This window comes from Dipteris shenzhenensis, chromosome 2 (genome assembly GCF_047967505.1).
Source record: "Dipteris shenzhenensis isolate YYH24624 ecotype China chromosome 2, Dip_SZ_1.0, whole genome shotgun sequence".
NCBI lineage: Eukaryota > Viridiplantae > Streptophyta > Polypodiopsida > Gleicheniales > Dipteridaceae > Dipteris > Dipteris shenzhenensis.
This window is the reverse complement of record NC_141597.1, coordinates 46495328-46520245: the sequence shown is the minus strand read 5'-3', so window position 1 is coordinate 46520245 and position 24918 is coordinate 46495328. Positions and strand designations below refer to the sequence as shown.

At 42.9% G+C, this 24918-nt stretch overlaps 1 protein-coding gene across 2 annotated transcripts in view; it reads right to left on the bottom strand.

Moving 5' to 3' along the window:
• Positions 1-24918, bottom strand: part of LOC147904857 (uncharacterized) — a 76435-nt gene that overhangs the window by 25141 nt on the left and 26376 nt on the right. For both annotated transcript variants that reach the window (XM_087388758.1, XM_087388752.1), the window contains exons 6-14: positions 19636-19710; positions 19419-19472; positions 16058-16117; positions 15751-15867; positions 15530-15624; positions 15144-15340; positions 8050-8147; positions 1367-1470; positions 887-1052 (exon numbers count right to left, since the gene is read on the bottom strand). In XM_087388758.1, the coding sequence (XP_087244884.1) occupies positions 887-1052; positions 1367-1470; positions 8050-8147; positions 15144-15340; positions 15530-15624; positions 15751-15867; positions 16058-16117; positions 19419-19472; positions 19636-19710 (966 nt within the window). The remainder of the gene's footprint in view (positions 1-886; positions 1053-1366; positions 1471-8049; positions 8148-15143; positions 15341-15529; positions 15625-15750; positions 15868-16057; positions 16118-19418; positions 19473-19635; positions 19711-24918) is intronic.

The following is a 24918-nucleotide window of genomic DNA, read 5'->3' as shown; positions in this document are numbered from 1 at the left end:
AGAAACAATCATCACACAAAAATGCACACATAACCCAGATAGAGAGAAGGCCCAGATGAAACAGAAAGCTCCTATACTGAAAATGTTCCGGAGTCATTCTGACTACTAGTAGAGCCCCAGCACGTTTACAGCAAGGATTACTGCAGAGATCCATAGCGATCTATAATACAACCCAAACTCACAAAACATTTACCAAAAACAATTTAGAATGAATGCTGTCAGAGAAGCTGAGATAAAACATGGTCTAATCCAAAGGAAAATACAATGCATCGTGGCCCTCCAAGTAATCCCCATGCTAGGGCGATTCAGGCTCTAATATATAAGAAAGGTGAAAGCTACAAGAGGGGAAGAGGTAGTAGAGGAGCAGAAGCGAAGGTAGGGGGAGTTAGGAGGAGGGGAAATGGAGAGGTGAAGAGAAATGAGAGAGAGAGAGAGAGAGAGAGAGAGAGAGAGAGAGTCTCTGAAAGGGGAGGATAGGGAGCTTTAAGTACATTAAGGGAGAAGGGGTCAAATCAATACATGAGTGCAATAATGCAATAGAAAGGGTTGCTAGCTGAATATTTGTCCCGTCCCTTCATTACACAATTTCATCATGATGTCTTATGATTCTCATCAACCACTTCCCATGCATATTTTGGATGATTTTTATCAGATTGCCGATCTGCCCCTGTTTAGATTGCTTCTAACTCGTTGATCTCAAAATTGTCTCCACAATCTATACTTCTAATCTCTTTCTCCCTCTCAAGAGTCCATATATTATCTTCCTCTCTTTCTCACATACTGAGTTTTCTATCTGATAACATTTCTTCCCATGTTGTCTGCTGGACACACGCAGACAAGCGCACACGATTCAACATTTAAACTGCAAATCCTTAGATGGACAAACCTTGCTTTGCGCGCTAGAAACAAAAGGATTTTCATCTGCTTCTAGTAGTCTTGTAACCAGATCGCAGTCTAATAGAAGGTGGTCGACCAGCAATTTATTGTTGCTTTCAATGCAAGAAGTCACAATGTTCTCCACATGGTGATGCAGCAGATTATTAAATGGGTATCTGCACAACAATTAATCAAACATCTCAGTCAATTTGACAGACATGCCAATAGTAGCAAACCTTAGCCACATCATTTGGCTTCTGCAGCTGATATCGAGGGATCACATAAAGAATCCTTTAACTTATGCTCTTGTTTCCAATGAAGAACTGCATTCATGACTGTAAGCAACCATACAAAAGGCACTTTCTTTCCTTATGGTATCATAAAGAACCGCAAAGATTTCAGGTCAAAAAGGACACATGTTACAAGTGGAACAACAGCAAAGAAATGGCCACTGTGATCACTGTCTCCATATTTACTGAACCCCACTTACTCAAAAAATAATTTTAGCACAGTCTGGATGGCACCCAGCCGAACCAACTCTTGTCTGGCCCCCTCACTGTTCGTTCGAAGTAAAACAGCAAGGAACTCTACAATCTGCACAGGGGGCGGGGGCGGGGGGGAGGTTCAATAAGTAAAACACCACTCTACTTTATACATGGAGATGCAAAGTGATCCTTTGTTAACAGAACCAGAAGAACCTAAAAAATCACTGATTGCAACATTTGCCCACTTCACCACTTTCGACAAACCATGACTAATAAAAGGGCATATACAAAATAACATTATGGAATGTATTGACGGACACAGCTACCCCTTCACACACACACCCCCCCCCCCCAAATCCTCCCCAAAAAGTCCAAGACATGAGTAAATTAAAATAGAAATCCCAACCGCTGTGTTTTGCAAATGAAAAATAATCTTCCTCCTTTCTTACAGATTTGGCGTTTGCTGCTGGCTGCTGAGTATTTAAGTATGAGAATACTGTTTTAATTATGGTCCAGATTACCCTTTCTCCCTTGCAGCTTTCACATATGAAAAGATGGACTAGAAATAGTTTTTTCTAAAATAAGGATTTTAATCTATATTTTTTTATTATGTCACGTTGTGGTGTGAGAGTTTCCCCCATGATGAGTTGTGCCTGTTTGCAAGAGAGGCATAGGAATTGTGTTTTTTAGGCTACGTGGAATTTTTCAAACCTTGTCAAGGTCTAACGTAGAGTCTCCACCAATTGACTTAAATTTTATCTGGAGGACAAAGGTCAGTTTGAGTTTTATTTGGTCAGTGTGGTACTACCTTTATGGCATGTGGCATGAGTGTGTATTAGCATACAGACACAAGTTCTCCACCCCTGGGTTCAATTTTGCTTCTGGTTTTTTTCCAGGAATTATAACTGGATTCCAGTAGATGTGGACTTCCCAAACACCTCTACAAACAGAGAGCGCTAACACACTTCATCCAGTAAGACTTAGCAATCCTAGGTTTTTGGGATTCAGATCTAGAAATTCGGTTCTTAGACACCCAGACCACAGCACCGACCATGAAACTCTGCCCAATATGGTCTTCCAACTAATTGCCAGACTGACAGTTACTAATAAATTAAAGCAGGGATCTGTGATCTAAAACTTGTTTGGCAGTACCAGCATTGTGTTTTTTCCAAGCAGTTGAACAAACATAATGATGTGCCTTTCCAAGATATGTTCTTCATTGAGGCATTGAGGTATCAGAGCACACGTAATCTTGCACCTCTGCATAAGACCCCAGTTCTCTGGGTCTTTGCTACTTCAACCCTCTGATTGACATAGTAGCAGAGGCTAATCAAGGTCTCTTCTGCAGCTGAATTGGCAGGCCCACAGAGGCTCCACGTCACGCACCAAAGACTTAAAAGAACAAAGAGCACAGTCCGAGCAGCAAAGAGGAGGGAATCATGGCGAGGTGCTAGATGGAGTAGGCACAGGAGCAGACAATTCAAGCAGGGAATGCAAATGGGCACGCAACTTCAGCCAGGGGTGCCCAAGTGAGTAGATGGGACTGCAAGGGTCTGTTGAGCAGGGCACAGCAAGAAAGAAGAAGCTGAGGGGACAATCTCTTGCTTCAGAAGGTAGAAGGTTGTAGAGTCCAGGATGAAGAGGCTTGCTGGTAGCTCTCTTAGGTTTGCCCATGGTTGGCACAGTACCTATAGTTTGTTTTTTCCCTTTTTTTGTTTCTTGAAGGGAAGGTGCCAGGTTGAGGGGCCATGCCAGGGGGTGGGGAAGCACATTCTTTCATTGTTCCCAGCTAGACTTCACACAAGTTGGACGATGTCATATATTCTTTCCAAGGAGAGGACTCCACTATTGCATGGGAGCTTCTCTCTAAGGGGAAGTCACCTGTCCCCATTACGAGCGTCAGGCACACATACACGACATCGCTCTATGACATCCCAATCCATGCACCACCTACCGCATGGAAGTTGGCCAGAAGGAGATTATAACATGTCCTCCCTGCATTGCATCGGCTCCGCAACCTGAGAGCCCAAGATCACGAGGGGCTGCAGACTGAGCACTTTGCACATGGACAGACGTTCAATCATTCTATATGCCACGGGTTCCTCCCTGCTTGGAGTACCACCAACATCATGCCAATACGCAAGCAAGGGACCCTATGGACACAAGGAACTACCAAGTCACACATTGGCCAAGATTTACAGGTGGGCACTAGAGAGAGATCAGCTCTTATACAGAGGCACAGGGACAGCAGACTTTGAGAAAGGCTGGATTCCGGAGAGAGCATTCTACTCTTGACCACCTCTTCACTATATGGGCCATCATCGAGGGGACGATATCAAGATCCCATAAAGTCTACGCTTGCTTTGTAGACTTTCGGAAGGCCTTTGACATAGTACCATGGTCCTGCGTGATTAGGAGACTTCAAGAGATACAAATTCCAAGAGACATGATTTAGGGGAGGATGAGTCTATATGGACTGGATTGAGAGCACAATCAACGTAAAGCAAGGATGCTCCCTCTCCCCGACACCCTAGAGCTCTACATTGAAGAGATCATGACCTTTGACCGCCTAGGAGGTGAGGGATCGTTGCTTGCTGATTTGATGATACAAATACTATTGTACACAGATGACATAGTCCTCATATTCTCCTCAACGGCAGACCTACAGAGACATCTAGAAGCCCTAAAGGTGTTTGAGACTTGACAATCGACCTTGGCAAGACCAAGGTCGTGATTTTCAACACTTCCCTGGCAGTACTTTATCAACACAATTTTCCTTACAAAGGGGAGCTACGTTTATCTAGGGCAGTCTCCACAACCAATTTTCACCATGATTCATGCAACTAGGGCATAGCTTACATAAGAACAGGGAGCTTCGGCCCGGCTACACTAGTGAGGCCAACAACCATGTATGCAACATCCTTTTAGGGGGTGGTCGCTTGACGACTGGTTGGAGGAGATTTGAGAGACTACATGAAACCAGCCTCAACAACGTAAAGGATGGTAGGATCCACTTAATTACAGCATACATAGTAAATTGACAAATAATTATGCACCACAGATCAAATCACAGGGGAGCTAGAGCTCTCCTACTCAAAAACAAGGACACCGATTGGCCCCAAACTTGGCGCGCCTTGCGGTATTTATTTGACATTCATTTGAAGCCAAGCGGCTGATTACAAAGGTCTCTAGGAAGTTGCACCACAGGCAAACCAACGCCGCTAGACTCCCCGTCCAGCCCACCCTGTAATTCCCTGCTCAACTTCAAACGGTGAACGGCATCTAATTACTAGACAACCTCTTGTCCTCAGCCAACCAAAGCATGCAATAGAGACCCCAAAAGCATCCACTGTCTGTGCCACACCTGCAATTGCACAACCAAGTGCCCAACCAACCAGACACGGCTGAACAACTGCAAGACAAAGCCTTCAACAGCCAAACTCGGGTGCAATCAATCAACAAAGCTCTTCCCAATGGGTTGCCTCAATCTATAGCCTCTCTAACCACTATCCAACAGCATAAATCAACCTTTCTTCGCGAGGAAAGAAACCCAAACGCAATAACTAGCCAGCAACCAATCAGGGAACGGAAAAAGCAGGAAAAGACAAGCCTTCTTCTACCCAGTATCCACAAAAGAAAGGTCACCAGGGCTGGAAAACCCTAGATCCTGCAAAGAAAAGCTGATTCTACCCTGGCACAGCCCCAAGAGCAGCTTAGAAGCGAACACCCACGCCTGGAAAGTTGCCAAAATCAGCAGCAACGCTTGGAAGTCTCCAGAAATCAAATCGCAATCTTCCCTGCAGAGCTTGGACAGGCTGAAAACAAATCGCAATTTCCTGGGACAGCCTGGAAACACCTGGAAACAAATCCCAATTTCATTTAGCAGCAGGACGCAATCACCTAGCACAGCCTAGAGGACCTGGAAGTGAAATCGCAATCTACAGAGGACCCCTGGCTGAAATCGCAATCTGCAACAAGCTCTTGGATCAGGGGCGATTTCCTCTAGTAGGCCGTGGATGCACTGGAACTGGCCCTGGCTGATGGCGATTTTCCTTGACAGGCTTTGGAAGCTCCTGATAGATAGCGATTTGGCTCTAGCAGCACCTGGCAGGCTCTAGCAGCTCCCAACTGATGATCTGGCTCTTTTGGAACTGATTTTGGCCTTCTAAGTCCAAGAGAAGGGCTCTCCCCCTCTTTTTAGAAAAAATAACAATTTTTAAATGCACCACTCTTTTGGCCCCCTGTTGCACAATTTGGCCCTAGGAATTGATTGCCTAGTAATTGGGCGCACATTCACTATTTCCAAGGGCCCACTAGGGAATTTTAATTCCCCAAGTCCCGCCCCATGGCCAAACCCACGTGCCCCAGAGGCTCAATGCAATCACGCGCAAATTACGGGAGTCACAAATCAAAAGTCCCATAATTTCACGTCCTCGTGACACTACATGTGATTATAGAATCCCAACTCATTTAGAGTAAGCCCTCGGTCCCTCATCACATAGTACAAACAAAGTTTGACACCACTCCAAATTGATGCTATCTCATAGGGTTTGGGCTTTAAATAGCTGGAAACTACCGAGGTCCGCACTAAAGTAATCCAGACAACTAACAAATAAAGGGGTTAGCACGGCCTAGTATGCACATATATCCAGATGATTTGCCACTCAAGGTATTCACATGGATCAACTCTCCGTCTTCCCAAGTTTGGAAGCCCCGACTTCCCTGACTCCACAAGATGAGATAAACCGTACCATACAATTGGATCTACTCCAACTCCATACATCACAGACTTTGGGGGGAACCAAGAGTTCCCCACCAAAATCCAATTCTATAATGACAACTTCCTTAGAGTATCAGAGGATAGAGTGATTATCAGACCCTAGTACTTGGAGCACAAACGAAGCTCACATTGACTAAAGATTGCCATTGGATAGATGCAGATCTCGTCTCATCATTTACCATTAATAGAAAAATTCTCTTTAACAATAATCTAGCAAAGAAACTATAGCATGCATAAAGAACAATACAAGAAAGCCTTCACATAATATGTTCCCACTCGGGTTCTGTCTCCAAGGACCAATCCTATAGTAGGAGCTTTTGGATGAGTAGAAATAGTTGGACCAGGTGGTGCTGAGAAATTAAAAACAATATCCTCATAATCACCACAATCATGATCATTCGTCTCCTTCTAGAGCTGATAATACGCATCATTGTAGTTCACAAATGCCTCATGAAGCCTTTCAGATTCCTATTCAGCCATACATAAAAAAGATCCTCAACATTAGTCTGCACATCACTAATTTGTAGATTATTTCTAGTGATCCAAATGTACCATAATGCATGAGATCTAATTTGTATCCATAGTTCTTGCTTCAGTTTTAAGGCATCCCCAAGCAAAATTGATATCTAGTTAGTGGGTTCCCCTACCAATATATGTACTAATTTCGCAACCTTTCTAGCATTGTGGGAGAGCCACAGCCACACCTAGAGAGCAATGGATCTACATGCTATACACACTGGATACAAAGAGCATTTCCTATGTACTTGCCTTGAGATCCGTAGACAATATCATTGACTATTTCAAGAGAGACATGGTTTTTCACCACTCTCTCGGCTGATCCACTTTAATGACCAAGTCTGTGTTGGTCTCTCTCTGATTGAGATACGCCGACACGGAGAGACTCTATGAGACAGATCAGACGACGAGAGGCGACATTGCCACAAGAAATAGAGATAGATTGAGCACAACAGCATGTCACAGATTCCTACAAATATGAGTCAACCCTAGGACATAGTGGAGCGGAGGACGAGCAGCTAGCTGATCTGCGGGCATAGCGGATCAATGGGAAGAGACAACGCAGAGATGTGGAGCCAGTGTAGGTGTGTGCACATTGCTTTTACACAAAGTCATGATACAAAACATCCCTTAGAAATCCGTGTCATCACCTTTGACATAATACTTACAAATATCCTATATTAGAGAAAGGAAATTAGGTGATACCCTAGAAAAAGACACAAAGTAGATTATGCTATCCTACAATTGCAATGAGAATGAGCAAAAACGTGTCTGGCTTATATTTCAGTGTTCAATGACATTCATTGGTTAGACATTAAAAATGGATTTATGTATAATCCAAGCTGCCAATTTGATAGATCTAAGGAGAGATGTTGATTTAAGTTCATAGGCTAGACATGAATAACATTGGTAGGAATATAAGCAAAAACATGTCTGGCTTATATTCAGTGTTCGGTGACATTCACAGGCTGGAAATAAAAAATGGATTTATATTTAAACCAAGCTGCCAATATGATAGATTTAAGAAGAACTTCAACCTTAGTTTTTCCATTACAGCCATTTCCTCTTGGAAACAAACATCGAGTAATTACGCTGTTGTTGAAGAGAGGCTCAAACCTGTAATAAATGTCGACCTTCTAACCCCTGACCGACTTCTTAATCCACATGTCATTTTAGAACCACTCTATGCAGCTATGCTTATAATGTATCCGTGCATTCCAAACAAACATAAGACATTAAACATGATACAAAACAAAGCAAAAAATTACGTCACACAAACAGAGACTCTTCTTCAAAAAACATATATAAAGCCCCGAAATTGCCCATATGCTTCCAAAAAGCCAAAAGAGAAAAACAACAAGCCCACGAGCCTTTGATTCAAGTCTGAAAAACCTTTAAACGATGACTCCCAAGCGGGGGGCGTAGTTCTCCATATGTGGTAGGCAAAACTGTCTCATCCGCAGAGACATCAAGAAGATTCAACAAGTCTCCTGCCAAGAAACAACAAACAGCCAAAGGCAATTAAGTCACAACTCAGCATTGCCTTGATTATTAAGCCTCAACTCTTGTCACTTCTCTTCACAAAACACATATCCACTTTGCTTGGTAATTCATTTATTGAATATCTCTATTTTTCTGAAATTTTCAGTTCTTTAAATTAGGATGTTTATACCTAGATGAATCCAGGAACATTCCCAAACTCATCCTCTAAAAACACAACATAGTGCAGTTTCAATCTCACGAGAGTCACTCATAAGATTGAAAACCATAAACTCCATCACGCATAGCAGGGACTAGCTACTATGACATCCCCACTGACGTCATCAGCGCCCAACAGTGGGTGTAGACCATAGTATAAAAGTATGCTCTCACACATACAAATCCACACACCCACACATACTTGAGCATCCATTTATACAAAGTCTTCATACTGAGTTTCTGTCGGCACTCCGGAGGTGAAGGGCAAACTCAGCCATGACGAAGGCTAGCACTAAAGGAAAAGGCTAATCAAAAAGTAGTCCAAATCTCTTCATTCGAAGCTACAATTGCCTGTGAAGTCTAAACGATTTCATTTTAGTCTCTCCCAAACGAGTATCTAAATCTAAATCTAGCTGATAGGGCAACGCGCCATTTAAGATAGAAAGAATTATCGCAATACCAAAAGGATGTTTGCCAAAAGAATGCATATGTGAACATGAAAGAGTCTTTTACAAGACAAGACGACAAACGAAATAGGCCTAATAGGCTATGTGAGAAGCCAACCAAACTCCTAGACTAATCCTTTGGATAGAGCTGATCACCCAAAATGAATTTATTAGTCAAGCAAATAGAGACAGGTTAAAATAACCTTAGTCCACAATTTCAGCCTGTGACACACGGCATGCTGATGTGGCAGACAACAGGACAAACAGCAGCCTGTGGATGGCATAGGACGTGTGGAGGGCCATGCATGACCCCACCACCTGTCACTGCAGGAGCTCAAGTCCCCATCCAGCCCACGACCTTCCAAGGGAGCCATACCTCCATGCCAGATTTCCCAAGTTTGAAGCAGGCCTCTTCATGCATCTATAAAAGAAGAACCCCCCCCCCCCCCCTCTCTTTTCATTGGCACACCCTCTCCTCCTCTTGCTGATACATACTCTCCAGCCTTTTGCAGCAGTTCCTTCTCCAAACAGTTCTGCAGCAGCCCCTCCTTGGTGCAGCTCTGTCCCCAGAGTCCTGCAGCAGCCCCTCCCTGTTGCAGCTCCTTCTCCACGCAGTTCTGCAGCAGCACTTTCTCTGCAGCATCTCCTATACGGCTCCTGCAACAGCTCCCCCTTCACCAACTTCTCTTCTTGCAGCAGCATCTTCTTCTACAGCAGCACCTCCTGCTGTGCAGCCTCTTTCTTTGCAGAAACTCCTCCTACAGTAACTCTTCTCATACAGCAACTCCTCTTGCAGCAGCCCCTCCGGAGAGCTGTTTCCTACACAGTCCTGCAGCAGAACTTTTCCCTATGCAACCCCACTCAAAACAGATTTACATTGTTTTCTAAACAGCTTTTGAAATTGCATCAGAGATCTAGAAGCACACAGTTATGCTAAATTAGAATCTCCTTTTCAATCTTTGGATAAATGTTACTGTTGTGTGGAAGCAGTAGTAATTGAGCAGGCATCTTCCCTCAGCATTGGAGAGCCCTTGGAGCCTCAAGTATGTATATAGACTTACTGCAATCTTGACTAAAGCATGGCATGCTCGCTAATGTGTATCTCGAGAGCTGACCCATATACCTTGGCCATCAGATGGCCTGTCATGATAGTAGTTACTTGCATCCATCGGGTCCCCTATCTTGTGAATGGGTATGATGGTGTTGGTAGTCGAAAAAGTCAAAAGGCTATTGCACAAAATCTTCATCGAACAGCTTGGCTAGGATGCACCAAGCACTTCCATCTGTGGGTTGGGAGTTATGCTTTGAGACCTGATGGCTTACATGTCATGATAAGGGGTGGAGGTGATAGGGCAAAAGGCCATTTTCCACATGGTTTTACAAAGGAGGCCGTTGGTCCGCTCCGTTTGTCCCATGGATACTAGATGATAGATGCTAGAAGTGTGGTGATCAATACCCATGCGATCCATGAGCAATTCCACTGCTTCATTTAAGAATGGACTCCCATGGTCAGATACTATTTCCATGGGTGTCCCAAACCTTGTGCATATACGTTCAAATATGAAATTTGAAACTGCCTTACCATTTGCAGCAGCGGGGAGGGCGATAGCTTCAGCCCACTTTGTGACATACTGAGTGGCTACCAAAAGATACTTCTTTTTGCGGGCAATCATGGGCAAGGGCCTGACAAAATCTATTCCCCACTTCTGAAACGGATGGATGGACATCACTGGGTGATGTTGTCCAAGACGCAAATCCTTCCTACCAAAGAATTGCCATGGTTCACAGGTTTTACAATACAAAGTGACATCCTTGAACAAGGTCGGCCAATAGTATCCAGCATGTAAGATCTTCTTAGTTGTATAGTCACTGGCATAGTGGCCTCCACAAAATCCATCATGATAATGCTGGGGGCTGTCCAACTCCTATATAAGGAGCCCCATGTGAGGCTTCTGATATCATTTGTGCTCATCCCGAGATCACCTCGGAGCAATGGGAGCCCTGTGATCACCTTGAAAAGTTCTTGCAGGAACATAAGCTGACACCTGAAGCAGTCCTATGTGCAGAACTACTCCTTACTATTGCTCTGTGATCACCTTGAAAAGTTCTTGCAGGAACATAAGCTAACACCTGAAGCAGTCCTATGTGATAAGGATTGCAAAGTGGCCAGGATAAAGTTGAAACTAATGACAGATGATGAGGAACGTAAAAAAGCAGAAAGGCTCTTCTATACACTCACTCGAAGAAAGAAGAGGAAATATTTACTGAAAAAGGAATGGGAAGACGCTATCAATTTTGCTAAAAACCCAAAGGGGACATGGAGACGCACTAAAGGTAGACCAAGAGACATAATAGGGGACTTCACAGAGGAAGAAATGCTGCAATATGTCAAACAATTGTATGTGCACACCCAAGCCCCACCTATGACAGCAGAGATAGCTCATTGTAATGGCCCAAACGTCTTTTCATTGGATGATGTGAATGAAGGGCTGAAGAAGATGGCTAATGGAGAAGCATCGGACACAGTGCAATTGAGTGCAGAACTTATAAAATGGACAAATGAATACACACGAAGATGCCTAGTAGGGCTACTCAATGATGCAATGCTCAATGGTTTTCCACCCGAATGGCAAGAGAATTGGATAAAGCAATCAACTTACCAATTATAGAATTGAGCCGCAATCAACTTACCAATTATAGAACCATAATGGTGAGCTCCACAATGGCAAAACTGTTTAGAACAATAATTGAGTCAGAACTCAGCCTATGGGCAGAGTTGCATAAAAAAAGGGCCATTGAACAAGCAGGCTTTAGGAAAGCTCACAGCACTGTGGATCATCTGGTCACTATACGAGTTTTAATGGAGGAGAGTAGGCTACAAGGCAAAACCCTTTTTTGTTGCTTTATAGATTTTAAGAAAGCATTCGATATGGTGCCCAGAAACAGTTTATGGGAGAGAATGTTGCAGTTGGAAGTACCACACCAACTCAGGATAGCAGTTTTCAGGCTATATGAGAAGGCAACATGCCAACTCAAGGGAAAAAATGGGCTATCAACAGCATTCTACAGCAATATGGGGGTGACACAGGGATGCCCACTGTCACCTACATTGTTTGGCTTATGCATTGATAGACTAGAAGAATCGGTCGAGGAGACACTACAAGAAAAGAGCATAGACAGCCCCCAAATCTTGGGATATGCTGTATTACTGCTGTTGTATGCAGATGATGTTGTTTTCTTCTCACACACAGCAGAAAAGGTGGGATGGATGATGCATGTACTTCATAAATTTTGTGTGGAAAGTGGCTTTGCTGTTAATGTCAACAAAACAAAGATGATGATAGTCAAAACAGTACAGCCAGCAAACACACCAAATATTATGTACAATGGCCAGCAAATTGAAAGAGTGCAAACTTTCAAATACCTAGGGGTCGATATACCAGCAAATCACAGGTGGAGTGATTGTGTTCAAAGAAAGATTGATGCAGGGTGGGGTAAGTACTATCAGTTTGAGAATGATTGCAAGCATAGTGACACTATAAGATGGGGTATTAGACAAATCCTTTTTGATGCATATGTTGTACAAACAGTGTTATATGGGGTGGAATTTGGGGAGGAAGTATCTCAGCATCAAAATGGGATGATATTGAGAAGATGCAAAAATCATTCATCAGAAGGCACTTGGGAATCAAAATTACCACACCCTACTCAATCATGCTTCTAGAGACGGGCACCAAACCAATTGAAATAAGGGCATTGGAAAGAGTTTTCAAATACATCAAGAAGGTCAAGGCCATGGACATACACAGACTACCAAGAAAGGCATGGGAAGCAAGTAGAAGACTTCAAAAAACAAATAAGAGTAAGATATTATCCTCAGGATGGTGGCTAGATATTCATGGCTGCTTCCAAAGGTGGGAAGTTGCCTCATATTTAGATAGCCCCTCAGACAAAATGGATGAGGAGGCACTGCAAAAAGCGCTCCTTGAAGCATTGCATCATAAATGGCAATCAGCTAAGAAAAGAGCTAAGTTTGAATACTATTGCCAACATATTAGTCCCAGCTATTGGAGCACATATGCTCAAGCAAAGGATAATGTTCAAAGATACATAAGCATGCCCATACCTATTAATGTCAGGCATAATATTGCAAGTATGCGTACCCGTTCTCATATGCTAGAGGTGGAGAGAGGAGCCTGGGGAGATACTTCAAGAGATCGACGAATTTGCCAAATGTGTGATTTGCAGGACGTGGAGACAGAAGCACATGTTTTATTGACATGCCCACAGTATGGCCACATAAGGAAAGATTTTCAGAATGTCGTAGAGAGGCACTCAAATCTTGTGAGCCTACTCACGCATGTACATCCTCCTATCTTGGGCACATATATTGGTAGGATTCTTAAGCACAGAGAACAATGCACGATGTCGTAGGCTATAAAGCAGTGATACTGTGTTACTTTATCGCCCCTTCCTCTTTGGAGGACAAAGACTTCCTTTTTTGTATCTTCTCTGATCAGATGAGGTCCCATGGGTCGTTTTTCGGCCCCCAGAGGATAATAATACAACATTCTATTCCATTCTATTCTCCTTACTGTTAAGTAAGCACACCACCCATTGAGAGTTGTCTTTCACATTTGTGTGTTGCATTCTCAGGGTATCTGCCGCTAGGGGGAGGGGGGAAGTTGGCCTATAGCAAGCAACCTCCCTGTGTTTTTCTACAGGATCAGCGCACATATGCCGATACCTCTTACAAAATTGTTTGAAATGATGCATTGCTTTCCTACATTGTGTTATTTTCAAGGCACTAAACCCCATCTGTGCTATATGTTTGTGCAGACACACAGCAGCCCTCCTCTTCCCTGCTTGCCTCTGCTCTTCTTTTTCTCCCCTTTCCTCTCGCCTCGTGTGGTTTTTGTGGGCATGTGCATGCCTGTGCGTGTGTGCATGTGTATGTTTCCAGTGCAAAATATATCTTGGTGATTTTTTGGAAATGTTGAATCTCTTCCTGGATTGTGTTACATCCATAGCTGCCTGGGAACACCATTTTCCATCCTTGGAATGGGGAAGGCCGTTCCAGATGAACATAGTACATGGGAATCACTGAGAATATGGGGGGAATGTTAGGTGGAGGTACTTAGAAACTCTGTTAAAGGTGTTCCTGGAGTGTTGAATCTCTCTCACCACTTTCATAGAGCACAAGATGAGCAACCAGACAAAGATGCCAAAACTCTTCTTCTTACTAATGCAATCCATAGTACAGCAAAATACTACTTCCCATACACAATAGAAAACATGAGAAAGTCACCTAAGGGGTCCATACCTTAGATAGCTAGTATGATAATGAGTGCAAAGCGCCTAGGCAATGCCGGCGCTCTGAGACCAAGGACATTCTCATCAAAAATCAGATTAGAAAAGAGTATTTGACGTTTAGTGTGACAGAACAAACGACAATGTCACCACAATGTAAATATCCTAAGTCAAAGTACAGTTGACCATTTATCTGCTCATAATTAAAGAGTTTTCTATCTAGGTTAATTATGGTCAAAAGAGTTCTTCTATTGGTCAAAGAATTGACTACGGTCAAAGATACTTGACTTAGGTCAAGTAAGCTTGATTTCGGTCAGGAAGACTTGGTTTATATCAAGAAGGTTAACTGTGGTTAATCAAGATGTGCCAACTTCAGTTGGAGAGTTGTGCCAACTCAGTTGGAGAGACTTGACTATAATAAAGTCGCCTCGACCCTTGGTCACAAGCCAACCAGATCTACTGTTCCAGCCGTCCTGTATCTTCTTGTACTTGCCAACCAGTACCTGATGTCTGCCGTACAATCCTGCTGCACTGTACACCAACTTACTCCAGGGTCTTTGCCAGACATTGCTGCTGACCAGGGTGGCCTTTGAGGCTGCCCATGGTATGCATTCTGCCCATGTGGCAGCCAGTCTGCTGCCCACATGGCAGTCCTCATTCTACTCTCCCTATCCCATCTAACAGTGTATGTCATCCTCCCCCATTTCGTTCTCATATTGGGGCTCACAAGTGGGAAGTTGACCCTATTATTTCAACAGACCAACAGACAAGAAGGGTGAGCCAAATAGTCCAAAGAAGGGGGTTGGCGGAGAGAGACCTATGTTCACACTCCATATTTCCAAACAGGAGCTGTGAGAATTGTCTTTTTCATCAATTGATTTTTGTATAATTTTTCTCTTCTGGGTTGGCAAAAATGAGTAGGACTGGGTTTCCTTTCTATAATAGCTTCTGCATGTGACTCCAAAAGCTAACATTGGTTGCTCTAGCAAAAACACTCAACAAATCCATTGAAATGAAAATAGCACGACCAACCTAGTCTTTGTAGCATGCCTTCAATTGTCTCAGGATTGGCTGTTGATGGGGAATCAGGGATATGTTGCCCTCTGCCCATTCCCACTGGCACAAACTTCTTTGGATCCAGCAGTGAAATGCATACAGTCAAAGAATGAACAAGAGTAGATTTTGAATCCGGATCTTCTAAAGCATGGTGAAACAATCTTCCAATGAAGCTGCAACATATACCCCCACAAAAACCAAAAGGAATCAGAATATAATCTGCCACTCTATGAAACATCAATCAATCTGGCACAACATGGAGAAGAAGCACCATTTCTATATTCCCCAATAGAAATAATTTTTCATGCTACAGCTATGTGTCTTTCACTAGACATGCCTCAGCCAATGGTCAGAAGAGAAACCTGGGACTTGAAAGCTTTGAGGCTAAGGCTGACTGAGTGAGGCGAGAGACGGCGGAGAGGGTCTCCGCAGCATTTGCATGTGCTTCGGATGAATTCTGGTAAATTTAATCAGTCAGACAAGGTACAATGAGATCTCAGTGAAAACATACTAAGGAAAAAACTAGGTTCTGACTAGGTTTGCTTAACTTTGTAAAATACAGATCCTCCAAATTATAGCTTACAGGGGGGCTAAGCTTATCCACAAGCATTTCGAGCAAGTCTGTATCAGCTAACCAATGAGGGGAATCATCATGAAAACCATAAATGTTGTCATCTGCTCCCACGAGCCGTATTAAAACCTTACACATCAAGAACAAGACTTAGTACCAATCATTGTGTATATTATCTGCAATTGCTCCATCAAGCATATCAAATAATGTACAGAAATGTTGAGGGAGACCGACATTCTTCACAGATAGCAATAATCTAATGGTTTGCTCACCCAACTGTCAATTAAATCAGTTGACAATAGCTAGAAATGATTATCACCTCCATTATAGATGTGATGGCAATCAAGTCAACCAATTTCTTGAGGATTTCTTGATGCACCTGTGAAAACAAGACAAATTACAACATACATCTTCCATGCTGGAGACCCCCCCGCCCCCCAAAACAAAACAAAAACAATAACAAAAGCAAAACAATAACATTTAATACCATTTACAGATGCATCAACAAACCTAAATTAAATAGGCTTTACTTAGTCTCAACTATTAATTATTTTATCCTATGCACACACAACAAAATAGAAAAAGGTATTGTGTCCTTGAAAAGGTTCTAAGAAGTTCACAACTGTACACAGAATTAGGAAATCCTGAAAGTCATGAACATAACTTTAAAGGGTCCAAAAATTACTCATGAGATACCAAGATCTGGATATCGCTAAAGGAGTATGAATAATTAGCTTTGTAAAATGCACCTTCAAGAGCAGCCAGGCAATGAGAAAAGGGCGTGCAGTGGTGGGTATGGGGGACATCTCCTTGAAAATGAATGGAAGCTTATGAAAGGTAACCTACTAACCAGTTGGAGCTTCAATGTTTTATAATGTGAGATTCAATAAAAGGTCACCATAAAGAACTTCAGAAGTACCATGAATAGGAAATCGAGAGAGTGCAAAAGTTATTTAATAATTTATTACATGCCCCACACCACATTCCATATCATGAAAGCCTAAGCATAGACGACACCGCATTCCATATCATGAAAGCCTAAGCATTCTAGCATAGACAGAAGCAATTAATTGTTTGGCACAGAGACTTGCAGGTCTTTAAGCGCACACTGCTTCAGCAGATAGTAGCTTAGAAAATATCTGAGTTTGTTTCACTTGGGTGAAATTACAATGTACTTAAAGAGAATCAATGGTCAACAACTTCCTACAGTAGGACTACAATGCTCAACATCTGGTTAGTTTATAACAGTGATGTATCATCTTGCTCAAGTTGCACCTCTTGGAACAAGCTGTTGGAGGAAAGCAAATCTCACGTGGCTTATTGTGCATGGCCATTACGTGGTAATTCAAAACATTGCATGAAGCTGGATATTAGGTCCATCAACTCCGTGATTTCTGCTCACTTTCACGAGCTCATATGGCGCCATTCTCTCCTGGAATATAGCTGCTAACCAGCTCGATTCGGCTGCTCTCTTCACCGACTACCTAGATACAACAGTCATCTTTCCTCCATCAAGACCTCTGTGTGACCTGATGATCAACCATGGCAATAAGTCTGGTGTTAATACTAGAAAAAGGAATTTTTGATGTCTTTATTGTGTTGAGCTATCCTAGAATGATATCTTGCACATTTTGCTGGATCAAACGATAGTGAGCAATGTGCTCAGGTCTAAACCTGCTTGCCCCAAGGCACACTTTCCATTTTCTTTCAGCCCATGAGCAGACTTTATTTTCCATCATAATACATGGAAGTTCGGTCTTTGTAGAATCAACCACTATAGTGCCGTAACTAGTTACTCGCTATCTCCCAACCCAAGAACACCATGTTGAATAGCTTAGTTAAGCATATCAAGAATAAATTCCATGGAAGGAGATCTTCCATGGATATATCTCCTTCCCAATACCATCCTTCCGAGCAGAGCTGCATACTATCTGCTACCTTCCAGATTTGCAAGTTTCTTCAGTCCTTGCTACAACTCTCCATTGAGAACCAGGGATCCCCCTAGTTGTCTACCCAAATGTACACAGGCATTTTCTCAACCCCCCAATGCTCATATAAAGTTTTAGCATGGTCAAACATCTCCTCTGCTATGGGACTTCCAAGCACATTCTCCCTCCTCCCCTAAGTTCTATGCCAAATGCTCCTAAGGTCTGTAGCCCACTTTATGGGCTTTTGCAACCTCTCGTTTTCCATTGTACCTCTTGCATCTTGCCAAATGAATACATGCCCACTTCATAACCTTTTCCTATCTGCATCAAATGTGTCCACCCCTTACTCTCTGTCCTTGCAATCATCATCGGACCACCTGCTCCAAAAAAAAAAAAGGTCTTGCTCCCATTTTGCCCCCCTCCAGTGACACATGACTTTGTAGCAGTCACTAGGACACTCACAAATGATTCAGGCAGGTCTCATGTCAAATATGTCATCTTTCCTGAGGGTGGGATTGGAGACTACACACACACACACACCCCCCTTTGTAAGACTAGAATATATCCAATCTTACAAATTTAGATTTAATTTGTAAGAATCCATAAACTTGAGTATGGAAATCCAAGCCTACCATTGTGGGGCTTATGCTCTGAGCTACTCCTGTGGTGGGGATTATGCTCAACTTGCTCAGCTTGTGATATTCAATCTAAGTTCTCCCTCCCAAAACGAATAATTTTGTAAACCATAATCTAACTTGTGTGGATAATGAGAGGAGTATTTTGCAAATATCTGATCCAAGTCATGATGGAACAACTAAATATAGATGATCAAAGTCTATAGGGTACTGACAACAATGTTTTAGGAAGAGCCAAGAGGCTTTACAAGAATGATGTATGTGCAGAAACCAATTGATCATACTGATGCTTGCTGACCTAATGCGAAATGAGGGACTCCAGGCCTGCTTTTACAGGCTAATCGCAGACTAGGGACTGACCCCCATCCTGGTCTGCTGCTGGTTGCTGACGTAATGAGAAATGAGGAACTGGAGGCCTATTTTTAGACGCTAGTCGCAGACTGGGACTGACCCAACTGCTAGTCTGTTGCACTAACCTGACTGCTGTCCTGCTGTGTGCCTGCCTGCCCAGATGTCGGTTTGATGGCCTGTGTCATTGCATGGGGTGCTCCTGCTGCGGCTGCCTGCTGCCCCATGGCCTGCCTGTGTGGCAGCTGTGTGCCCCTGCTACTGACAGGCAGCCTTCATGGTAGGCATGACTGATCTGGCAGCCCTGTACCTATTGCCTTGGCCCATGGTGAACGAGTCCGATGCCCACAGGCTAAAGGATGCCTATACAAAATAAGTCTTCCACTCTATTACAGTCATCTTTTACCAAAGAATTATGCCCCCAAAACTACGACTAGTGTCTGTCTAAGAAAATCAGCAGCTCATAACATGAATTCTGTCCATAATGAACAAATGAAGCTCATATGAGTTCCCTGCCAAAAGGGAAACTTGAGACTTCATATAAATTCACTAGATCACATAGATTGCATAAACATATTCCAGTTTCCTACTGATCGTTTGATCTCCGAATCGATGACAAGGAGGCATCCAGTCATCATTGAAAAGTGTTGACCTTGACCTTGCACAAGAGGCAATCAAACATGAAAGTATACATTGATATGAAAATTTCCCCTGAACTTTAATAAAATCAGCTACTTTGTGACAAAAGAAAACTATCTTTGATGTCTACCTCCAAGTAGCGCATCACTGCAGCCGTTTTCCTCATTAGGAGGCAAATAACCACCTGCTTGACAAAATATCCAGGTCACATAAATATCTGAGATGTAACACCAATCAACAAGTAAATAGCAGAGAATTCTACTAATAATGGCGGCATAACTCTGACCAATGCGTAAACTGAGTTATTACCCTTGATGTAAAATTGAGTACATACACCATTAACCCACCTTGCTAAAATAACCAGCGAGTAAAGTTCCATGTAAACGATCTGGATCCAAAAAGGAAAATAGCAATTCCATCACCTGCACACACAAGAAAATGAACGTAGAGCATGACACCAATCATTAAGCACTCCTAAGAACTTTGTGATTTCACACGTATTCTCAACATGCTTTTTCCTTTTGCTTTTCCCTTTTTTTTTGCAGAATCGGGCTGAAGCATGGAGGGCAGTCACCCACATCACAAGCTCTAACAAGCTCAAAAACATGTCAAGACATGGCCATCAAATCCGAAACAATTGTATTTGTGTCTTGCTTCAATTCATCCCCTTCTTGACATAGTATGTATCAAACTCAATTCCAAGTTGAAGATTTGTACCTTAAGAGACGCAGAATTACACGACTTAGTAGTAATCCAAAGAAGTGGGCTTTTGCAGTCAAGAGGGGTGTCACCACAATGTAAATATCCTAAGTCAAAGTACAGTTGACCATTTATTTGATCATAATTAAAGCGTTTTATATGTGTTAATTATGGTCAAAGAGTTCTTTTAATGGTCAAGGGATTGACTATGGTCAAAGATACTTGACTCTAGTCAAGTAAACCTGACTTCGGTCAAGGAGACTTGGTTTATTACCAAGAGGGTTAACTGCGGTTAACCAGAGAACTACAGAGCTGACTACGGTCAGAGAGTGTTGACTTCGGTCAACAAGACTTGGCATGCGCCAAGAGGGTTAACCCCGGTTAACCAAGATGTGCCAACTTCGGTTGGAGAGACTTGGCTATAATTTAGGCGCCTCGACCCTTGGTCAAAGCTCCTTAATTATAATCAAGAGTGTTGACTCCGATCAACCAGAGAATAAATATATATTTTTATATTTTGTTAGGTGTGCACATGTGTTCAGTGGGGACGCCCACCGTGACTAGAATTAGTCCACAATGTGTTATTTGCATGCAAAGCGCTAACAATTAATGGGTGCCATGGTGGTGCGCTTAAATTAATTGTTGCAGGTACTAGGAAGAGTTATTTTTCCTAAGCGCTACGGGAGCCTAACAAGCATCTAGGAGGCGGTTCGTGTGACCAAGTGCTTTGAAGACTCCAGAATGGCCCTTAGTGGCATGTAATAGGACTTAGTCTAGATTTTAGACAAGTGGCATGTTGCCAATTTGAAATGAGCTTGAAGCTCTTGTAATGAAGGGATTTTCACATTTTTAGGGGATGTATCAGATAGCTCTACGCTGAACTTTTGTAACAGATTCTCTTCAAGTAATAAAATACCTTCGGGGGGGTCCAGCCCGACATGTTGTCCTGGGCCCTAGTGTCTTTGTTGAGAGAGGGAGAGAGGGAGAGCAAATGAGAGTGTCTCTGCTGTCTTTTACGAGAGCTAGTATTGCATTGGTATCAGAGCTTGGGATTCGCCATCTTCTCAGGTGGTGACAATCCAAGAAAGGCTTGAGGATGTGTGGTTGGGTGATCAGAAGATCATTGGACCTCTCGATGCTCTATTTTGGCTGCCTGCGAATTTCGCCAAACAGTGGGCTACGAGTTCTGGTTCTCAAGCACTAGTTTTTTTAAACGTCTCGTGACCATCTACAATTGGATGCACCGACGAAGGCTATACGCAGGACGGTGGCCAGGCAAAGTGCGAAAGTTCATGGGGTCCTGCAGTTAGTAAGTTAGAGTAACTAGCCAGTTACTCCATCTGGTTACTGTTCTTTCAAAAAAAAAAAAGGACAGTTGCAGAGACTGTTTCTGCTAGCAGATTTCACCTGCCTGTCAGACTTTTACTGTCAGAAAAGTAGCAGAAAAGCAGAGAAAACAGAGAAAACAGAGAAAGCAGACTTCTACTGTCAGAAAAGCAGCAGAAAAGCAGAGAAAAGCAGAGAAATCAGAGATTTGCAGAAAAAGAAAATGCATGCCTTTGTACACTCGGAAGATGAATCAGATGCTTCTGAGTGCTTTTTGCAGTAGCCAGAAAAAGGGCAATACAATTGTTGATGCTTTAGCAATTTTGTGGGTTTATGCTTCGAATTGATAGCCCAATTACTGGCACAAGTTGTGAATGCAAGACACCTCTTGTTGAGGTATTTTTCTGTCAGAAAAGCAAATGTAGTTGTGCATCAGTTACCTACACGGTGTATGAAAAATTTGCAGATCTCAGAATATGGATCAATCACCTATCAAGTGGGATTCACAAGATAGGGATGTACATCCAAGACAGAGAAGTGTGCAGCAAACTCAACAAGAATTTGAACAGATGGTACGTGCTCGTATACAAGAGATGGAAAATCTCAGAAAGGATCCAAGGGCTCGACGCCAAGTTCGACTTCTGTATCTTCTTCTTCATCAGATAAACCATCAAGGAAAAGAAGGAAACACAAGAAGTCTAGGAAGAGAAAGTCTTCCAGAGAGACCAAGGAATTCAAAGAGGGAGGTAAATCTGTCAAGTTTATGACCTACAATGGACAGTATGGTCATACAGACAAAGCATTGCAGTTCATCAGGTAGTTTGATGCTGCATTCGGCACAGAAAAGTTTTCAGAATCCTCCAAGTTAAGAATGGTCAGTTTGCACTTGACAGCGACAGCTCGTGCATGGTGGAGTGCACAGACCACAGATGGGTCAGCCCCAAGGAAGTGGAAGGACTTCAAGAAAGCCTTCTACCAGCAGTTTATGCCTAAACAGTTTAGAGACCATGTTCTTCAAGATTGGGACAGTTTGCATATGGATGCAGGAGATACAGTGGATGTGTACAACCAAAAGTTTTAGGATGCTTATTTGCAGGTTGCACCTTTCAAAAAGATCTCCAAAGGGACCCAAATGAGAAAGTACAGAGCAGGTCTCACTCCAAGAATCCAAGCAGTAGTGAATGCTTTGGGGGCAAAGAACATTCAAGACCTTATGCATTCAACTTCAGTAGCTAGTCTTGTGCCGTTACAAGATCCATCCACGGTACTATCCTTGCATGCAGGACGTGCCGAACGAAAGAAAACTGATTTTTCAAAATCAGAAAAGAAAGAGTATCCCAAGGTTGAAAAGAAAGGGTTTCAGCCTCAGAAGCCGAGGGGTACTCAGTTTTCAAAGGTTTATAAAGGCAAATCTCTATTCACCCCTGAATAGATAGCTGAATTCCGTAGAGATGGGAAATGCTTCAAGTGCGGCAAAGAGGGGCATGTGGCTGCCTAGTGCCCAGAAAAGCCTTCAACTTCGAAGGGAAAAGAGGCAGAGAAGCCACGAGAACCGCAAAAGCCAATGGCGGGAGGGATTCCTGACATACTGGGTCATGTTTCAAACCCAGAAGAACGAGAATTGCTGCTATCATGGGGCAAAGTCACAGACCAGCAAGCGCTAATTTTATTTGATCCAGGGGCTACTGATAATTTCATATCAGAGGATATAGCCCTGAGGCTGGGAATAAAGACGGAGGAGTTGGGCAGGGCTTTGGATGCCGATCAGATGTTCTGTGGGAATCCTGTGCCAATCACTCCCTTGATAGGGAAGCTCTGTCTTCATGTACAGAGTGATGTGGATCAGGAAGACTTCTTCATTTCTCCACTGAAACATCATGATGTAGTCTTGGGAATGCCTTGGTTTCATCGCAAGGCAGTGAAGTTGACTCTTCCTGAAAGAGTGCTAGAGTTTGTGCATAGGGGAAAAAATCAGCGTTTAGTTGCCAGGAATAAAGGGGACACTATCCCCATTGTATCTGATGTTACATGTGGTAAAGCAATAAAGTCTGCAATTTCTGCGTACATGGTTTTTGTAAAAGAAAAAGAGAATGATATGCATGCTGAAATGAATGATGCAGACAAAGATAAGTTTCAGTTTCTTGTAAACTTTAAAAATTGCTTTTTCAATGCTTTGCCAAGGGAGTTACCCCCAGAGAGACCAGAAGATCATCAGATAGAGTTAATGCCTGGTAGTGAGCCACCAAACAGACCACCTTATAGAGTCAGTGCGACTCAGAGAGAGGAGATTATGGCTCAGTACAGGACTTGCTGTCCAAAGGGTTGATTCAGCCCAGCTCGTCTCCTTTTTGTTCCCCTGTACTGCTAGTATAGAAGAAAGATGGTTCATTCCATATGTGCGTCGATTATCGCGCACTGAACAAAATGACCATCAAGAATAGATTCCCTATTCCGCGCATTGATGATGTGCTGGATCAGCTAAATGGAGCTTCAGTTTTCAGCAGGATAGACTTAAAGAGTGGCTATCACCAAGTGAGGATACAGCCTCAGGATGTGCACAAGACAGCATTCCGCACTACATTCGGGTTGTATGAATACTTAGTGATGCCTTTTGGGTTAACAAATGCTCCAGCCACATTCAATAGAATGATGGATCGCATCTTCTGAAAGCACAGGCATTTCACGGGTACTTTCTTTGATGATATCCTAGTCTTTTCAAAGACAGAGGAAGAGCACAGAAAACATCTTGCTGTAGGGTTTCAAGAGCTGAGAAATCATCAACTCTACGCAAACAGCAAGAAAAGTGAATTCTTCTTGGAAGAAATCCATTATCTGGGGCATATAATATCCAAGAATGGGATACAAATGGATCCAGCAAAGATCCGTGCCATTCACAAATGGCCAGAGCTGAAAACTGTGCATGAAGTTCGAAGTTTCCTAGGCTTGTGTTCTTACTACAGAAGGTTTATCAGGCATTTTGCTGATATCGCAGCTCCATTACATGACCTTACTAAGAAAAATGCAGCCTTCACATGGAGAATATCACAGAAGAAAGCATTCAATACACTCAAGGAGAAGTTGACTACAGAGCCTATTCTTGTAGTCCCGGATCTTTATCAATCTTTTGATGTTGATTGCGATGCTTGTGGAGAATGTGTTGGGGCTGCATCGCATCAGAATGGTCATGTAGTGGCCTATGAAAGCAGAAGACTTCGGGATGCAGAAAGATATCTAGGAATCTATGAGAAAGAGTTATTGGCTGTAATTCATGCCATCCATACATGGAAGCACTATCTTTTGGGTGCAGATTTTACTGTTAAGACAGATCACCAAAGTCTGAGGTACTTTTTGACTCAGACCAAGCTTTCCGAGAAGCATATGAAATGGGCAAACATGCTGTCAATGTATCATTTTCAGATTGTCCATACCCCAGGAATTCCGAACAGAGTGGCAGATGCCTTGTCCCGAAGACCCCAAGTCAATAATGTGACTATTGCTTATCATCAGGACCTAGAAGGCATGAGGGAGCAATATGCTCGTGATGCAGATTTTGGTGAAATTTTACGGCAAACCCAAGAGGGGCAATCCACCAGTCACTATTCCCT